This window comes from Papaver somniferum, chromosome 8, assembly GCF_003573695.1.
Source record: "Papaver somniferum cultivar HN1 chromosome 8, ASM357369v1, whole genome shotgun sequence".
NCBI lineage: Eukaryota > Viridiplantae > Streptophyta > Magnoliopsida > Ranunculales > Papaveraceae > Papaver > Papaver somniferum.
The window spans coordinates 864070-871086 of NC_039365.1; the positions used below are offsets into that span (position 1 = coordinate 864070).

General features: G+C 36.0%; 2 protein-coding genes across 2 annotated transcripts; one reads left to right on the top strand and one right to left on the bottom strand.

Annotated features, from left to right (window-relative positions):
* Positions 1 to 324: 324 nt before the first annotated feature.
* On the top strand, positions 325 to 2400 carry LOC113304208 (uncharacterized protein At1g01500-like). The gene is made up of 2 exons (XM_026553265.1): positions 325 to 1371; positions 1892 to 2400. The coding sequence occupies exons 1-2, from the start codon at positions 613 to 615 to the stop codon at positions 2123 to 2125; spliced, it is 993 nt and encodes a 330-aa protein (XP_026409050.1). The 5' UTR covers positions 325 to 612; the 3' UTR covers positions 2126 to 2400.
* A 566-nt stretch (positions 2401 to 2966) lies between these two features.
* Positions 2967 to 4189, bottom strand: LOC113304209 (protein DOG1-like 4). The gene has a single exon (XM_026553266.1). The coding sequence runs from the start codon at positions 4079 to 4081 to the stop codon at positions 3206 to 3208; it is 876 nt and encodes a 291-aa protein (XP_026409051.1). The 5' UTR covers positions 4082 to 4189; the 3' UTR covers positions 2967 to 3205.
* Between the last annotated feature and the right edge of the window lie 2828 nt (positions 4190 to 7017).

Consider the following 7017-nt stretch of genomic DNA (forward strand, 5'->3'; position numbering starts at 1 on the left):
TATCTCAAGATCCGTTATTCCATGATTATTGGTGATTCCCTAAGAAAATCCCGACACCTCCTTCTCTCGCTCAAACAGGTCGGAAAGTAGGAATTAAGTCTGAATCTACCTAATCAAAGACCCACAAATCAACAAAACAATCAAAAAGAAAAAAAAAAACTCAGTTTGGCTGGTAGATGATGGACTGTCACCCTTGAAGGAGGAAGCAGTTTCTTTTCCGGAAACAAACAAACACTAGAAGAAAACAAACAAACTTGTCCAAAAATATTCCGTCAAAGATAACAATCGTTAGAAGAGAAAGTCCTTGAGTCATATGTCTGATTTTCCTCTCCCTTCGGTTTCGCCATTCATTCCTCTCTTCGACCACAACCAATTTGCAGCACTAATTTTAGTCATAACCAAAATCACCCCAAAATTTCCTCAAATAAAACCCTAATTCTCTTCTTCTTCAACATCGTCATCATCATCTTCTCCAAAATTTCCTTCACAGAATTTTCATGTTTTGATTCCCCCCTCGAACGATTTCATCGAGGGAGAGCGAAAATGAAGAACAGAAACTAAATCCCCCAACCCAAATTCAATTTCTCATCCTCAATCTTCTTCAATTCACCGATGGATTCTACGGAAGCATCATCAGCAATGGATTCTACAACAACGCCGAAGATCTCAACTTTGAATGTAAACCCTAACAATGGTTCGTATATCAGTAAATTAATGAATGGGAATGTTGTTCCTTCGTCTTGGTTTGAGATCAGATTATTTTATGTTAGAATATCTCCATGTTTAATTGATAAAGTGCCTGAATATCTTAAAATTTGCCATCTACGTCGTGAAATTGGAGTTTCGTTAGAGATTAATGGTTCTAGAATACCGTCATCTGATACTGTATCGTTGAAATTACGTAGAGATCGTATCGATAAAGAGACGAGTGAAGTTACGTATGTTAGTACTGATAGTGTTAGAGTAATGGGTTCTATTGAATTTGAAGTTTATGAGAATGAGAATGTTGTTATCTTGTGTGGGTCATTGGAAAGAATGGAATCTCCATGGGGTAATGGTAATAATCATCAAGGATTGGAGAATGATTCGAAGACTGGATGGAGTATGGATTGTTGTACGACGGCTGCAGCGGTGAATTCTACGGGTTCGTCTGCGTTTTATCAACCTAAACTTGGGATATCTTCGCCATCAATTGAAGTTTATGTTGCTGGGTGTTGTTCTGGTACTCCTTTGATTTTGACAAAGACGATTAATCTTAGTCCTAGGAGAAAGCCTCCTAGACATGGTGCTCTTGATGCGATTCCGGAGGATGAGGAAACCGAAAGGGTGCAGCACAATTCGAATGGTGTAGTTCGTCATAGGAAGGTGCAGGTAATTGAATCATAACTTCTCTATTTTTGGAATACCACTCTATTGTGAAGTCTGATTGTCTGGGTGATATTTGGTTTTTAAGTGATGAATCTACACATGAATTTTCCATGTACGGTTCATGGAGTCTATCTGAATATCATGTTAAAAGCATTAGTTACTGGAAATTTTGACGAAGTATTGTGATTGGCGACTATATAGTCTTTGATTTAGTCTGGACTCGTGGCCAAGGTTATGGCTTTTTAGTTATCAGGCATAACTGCAGATTATTTAGCTGGTTGCAGAGACGGTGTGTGAAAGTATGATCCTTTTCTGAAATTTGTTGGTTATACAATCTGCTTAATTAGGGTTGACCCTGGTTTCACCGGGCACTGTAGTATCCATTACTGGATTACCTTACACATCATTTACTTTCTTAAGTTCTACTTAGAAATAACTTTCTTCTGACTTGTACGTTTGCACAAAATGGTGTATACTAGTTTTTAATTTTTTATATTTGTATGACTTTTCCATGCTGAAACAGGTCTCAGATTCTGAAGCTGACGAATATGATTCAGAAGGGAAAATCATCCCACATGATTATTATCCTCAAGATGCTTACTACGATGAAGATGGTCAACTCTCATGGTTCAATGCAGGTGTCAGAGTCGGTGTAGGGATTGGTTTGGGAATGTGTCTTGGTATTGGAATAGGTGTTGGTCTTCTCATGCGCTCGTACCAAGCGACAACGAGAAACTTCAGGAGAAGGTTTATCTGATTCTTGCCCTCAAAAATATCTGTTTGTGTTTCAACAAAAGAATCAAGCTCTGAAAAACATGCAAGTTATGAGCTTTGCAACAGAAGAGTCAAGAGTGTGACTGTTTGGGTGTCAAAGTTTTGTTAAAAGGGGTTGGAGGGCTGTACAGCTTTAATGGTTCTTTGCTTCAACGAAGATATCTCTCCCAAAGGATCTGCCATTCTCTTCCATCTCATCTGTGTAGGTAAATGTAAGCACTTCTCTATGACGATAAAAATATCTAGTTTTCAATTTGATGAGGTAATTGCAAAAAATATGAAGATTTGGTTAGTAGAGTTCCAGCCAATGAGCAGAGCCACAAGAAGGGGAAAAAAACTTTCTACACCATGACTCCACTATAGACTGTAGAGGTATATGTTTTTGGTTCGGGAATTAGTGTAAGCTTTGTGAGTGCAGGTGAAGTGTTTCTTTTTTCCCTTTTTTTGGTGCAAGTTTGCTGCTGTTATAGATATATCCAGTTGTGATCGTTCAAATCATATATATATATATATATATATATATATATATATATATATATATATATATATATATATATATATATATAATGTCAAGTAGATTTTGTGTTCAAAAAGTTCAAAATTAGACTTCTATATCTTGCTGAACTGTTCTTTTTTTAGCTTTGGATTCTTTATGGTTGTCAAGTGATTATTGGATTGGTGAATAGCAGTCAGAGTTTAGTGTTAGCTGACATTTATCGGACTGAGCAGCTAAGAATGAACAGAAATCAGTTAGGTTTTGCCAGGAGTTGATGAAAAATTGGAGAAGACTGAGTAAAAATCATATCATTCTTCTATGGAACTGCTGTCAGGTTACACTCAAACAACCAATATGCCTGTAAAGAAACACAGACTAACCAGAAAAAAGAGTAGCTTCCAATGAGTGAATAAACTGCTGTCACTTCAAGCCTACCGACCATTGTTCCTTGCGCAGGATGATTCAACTTGTATCACCATCAACAAGATTTACCTTACTTGATATGCTACTATATTAATTTCAGAAACCTGCCATTATTGAAAACACTTCTGCATTTGAGATGCTTTCTTAGCAGCATTTGTTTTTGTTTTGAACTTTTCTTCTTTTTTTTTCATTTTCCATGAACTTTTGAAACGTAATCCAAAATCCAGAGCTCTGAACTTTGAACCCTGACCAATCCTTGAGGCTCCAGTCGCATTGAGGAGCTGGTATAACCCCCTCGAGTAAAGAGACACCAAGAGGAAAGTCTTGGCCATCATTCCTCTGTTCATCCCTCTGAAATCCCAATTTTCGTATCCGAAGTTGAAGTTTACCAATAGCAACAAAAAACCTGACAGTCTGAACAGAATCCAATATCTCAATTACCTTCAATGTTATCTTCAACCTCAAAAAATCAGCTCTCTGAACCAAAATCTCCATTTCCGAAGTCAACATTGTCGTAAACTCTTCCTCCTCATCATCTTCTTCCTGACATCTATTCCGCCTCCTCTCGTTACCATTCACAACCAATCTCCCCCACCTCCTCGCAATCTCCGAAAAAGGCGGTGCAGCCAAACTCTCCTGAATCCTAATCAAATCTTCATCCAATTCCTTCTCCTCTTCTTTAATCTCCAATTTCAGTTTCTCTAGCTTCTCCGATTGCTCTTCACTCAAATCATTAACAGAATTCTTAACGATTTTAATCGCTAAACAAGGTCTAAACCCAGAAATCCACAAAAACGACTTCTCTAATGAACTAAACCAAACCGGCGAAAACAAAATAAACACATCTTGTTTCGATAACAACGATTTAGCTTCGTAATATTGCTGGTAATGAGCTAGAACACGTTCGATTAAATCGCGTAAAACGGAATCATGTGTCTCATAAATGTTTGATTCAGTTGTTGTTGTTGTTAGTTCGTCTAAGTAGTGTTCTTGACGAACTAACCATCCTTCTAAGAACATTTGAAATGCAGATGAATTCCATGTTTTTCTGAGGATAAAAACAGATCAAAGATTTAGAGGGGATTCAACTGTGCGCGCGTTCTTTATATATACAGATTAAGTACGAGACAAATTTCTTAGTTTTTATTTTTTCTTCAAAGTTCAGATCAGATTTTTTTGGTTGAAAGAATTTTCTTGGGTGTTTCTTCTCCCGGAGAATGAGAAGAAGCGATTTTTTTTCTTGGAGTCACACCGCCCAGGAGGACTAGTGGATCAAGGCGACAAAGTTTGGTGTTAAAAGAAAAAAACGTTTTATCGTGGGACCATTGGTTGAAGTTTCCGGTGGTCAGAGAGGTCGAGGTGGGACCCACTCCTGAATCGGTTTGATTGGAATCGGAGGGACACTCGTGTCCATTTATAGATCCGTGCAGTAAGTGCGTGACTCAGAAACCAAGTCATTTTCTTGATTTGGAAAAACTAATTGTGGCACATAGATAAATTTTTATTACAGGCCAATCTCTCTTTCGAAGACTACTGATTTTCCCTTTACAATCTGTTTTTTTGTTAAGCAAAGGCTCGTCTCCGACTATATTTTTGTTGCTAATGAGATAATTCATGCTATGAGAAAAAAATAAAAATAATTATGTATGTCATAAAATTAGGGGTGTAAATTCGGACAGGCCAAACTTAATATTTATGATCCCATAAACAAATTCGGGTCGGGTAAAAGTGGATAATTTGCTATCCAAAGACCGTTCAAAGCCCGTTTTTTATACAGGCAGGCCAGATCGAGCCATTATTTTGAAATTTATTTTATTTTATTTTAAGTTTAAAATTTCAAACAAATGGTATTAAATTTATTTATTTTTAGTATAATATTTTTTCGTTTCTAACATTTTATACCGTAAGTAATAATATTATTTTATACTTAAATTATAATGATAAATTTTTAATTTTAACCTATAATAAATAATTAATTAAAATAAAATAAATTTTCTAATAAAAAAATATATTACCATTAATGTTTTGGAAAAGTTAATTATGTTACAGGGCCTATTACTCATGGATGTGTAGTCCAACTAGAGATTCGTATATAAGGGAAGGATTCGGATCACCGGACTTCTACTTTTGACACATGGAGAAGACAAAATTTTGCAACCGTCAATATTTTCCATCCGACGATGGTTATATGTGCTGATGTGGCATCTATTTTGAGTCAAAATCTTTGCATGGCTTCAGTCAAGCCAAGCCAAACAATCGCTTCTGCAGTAACTTCCCAAATATATGTGCCCACGTTTTCATCTTCTCCGTTTCTTTTTTTCTTCAATCTTCTTCGTTATATATCCATTACAGTGAAGTTCTCCCTTAGTCCCTTTATTGTCTTATGATTATCACTGGAAATTAATTGAGTTTACTTTATCATTTGTAGAAACTTTAACGGGTATGCTTTTTCTCCCATGAAATTTCCCACACTTTGCTTTTTGAGTTTGGCATCTGGTTGTTCGTGATCAAGTATCTTCCATTTATGTTGTTATTATAGAATATTGACACCCAATTTGCCAAGACAAGCGCTCCGGTACATGATATCAGCAACAATTACACTTACGGCGAATTAAGGAAAAAGATACTCGACTCTGTGCAACTTTTATGGGACGAACAAAAGGCTCACTACCTCCTTCCTGTGATGAGATTACAAAACGAGTTAGCAAAAACACGAGGCTTATTTTGTCGAAAAATCTAATATACAAATGCAAATGCGTAACAGTGGTTAAGTTATAAACGTTGACAATCTCCGGTTTGAAATTCTGTGGGCACTGGTTGTTCGATTCAATCAGATACCAGATCAACTTTGTCAAACAAGAAAAAAAAATAGAAATGCTATAAACAGAACAACACCACATCAATAAATGCATAAAATCAATAAACGCCTAAACTCAATAAATAATTTAGAAAACCTATTGATATTTTCTCAACAAAAAAAGACGCGAAAACAACACAACATCGGTGTTCCAAATTCAGAGCCGCTACTTTACAAAGAACAAAATTACGGATCAACGTAGGATTAAAAAAAGATCATACCTGATGCTGTTTCAGTAATATTAATTCAGAACAATAAACTGTTTCTGTAACTGTTGGGTGCAATAATCAAAAACAAAGAAAAATCAAATAAGCAAAAGTTATTGATACTTAGCTCCTTTATAATGGAAGTGATTGCTTTGACGAAACGAACAAGCTCCCCGTATCTCCGCAACAACAACAAGGCAAAACTTTGGAAAATAGAGTGAGTCACATGTTCAACACGCTGTCCTTAAGACATTAACGCCCGGCTACACTCAAGAGTGATGCTATAGCCCTCACAGGACGGATATCTCCAGGATAAAACACCCTAATACACCTACTACTAGCATATGTAGTAGATGCTCAACTTGAGCTTGGCAACTCCGAAAAAACCGTTAAGGAAAATCGCGAATGCTTAAAAACCGCTATAAAATATTTTCCCTTAGGTGTCCCTCTAAAATATAGAGCAACCCCTTTCCCATAGATTTTACAAAAGTAGTGAATTTCTTTATATAATTGACAAATACAACTTAAGAAGAAAAACTCCCCGATGTGGGACTAAAAGCTTTATATAGTTTCTTAAAACTACTAAAAATTGGAAACTCCACGATGTGGGACTAAAAAGTTTCATTCACAAAATAAAACAATAAATTATAATTTTTTATTAAAACTTTAAAAAATTATTTTTTTATCAATCGTTTTCCAACAATCCCTCACATGAATGAAAACTCAATAAAACATGAAAACACAGATAGATCTTGGTAAATAAACATCCCAACCTCACGATCCAAACAGACTGATCGTGCAAGTGTTGAAATCATACTAGTCATTTCTACGTCCTCTCCCTCACACAAAAGTGTGTTGACCCCAGGGTCATACTATGGATTGCATAAATCATA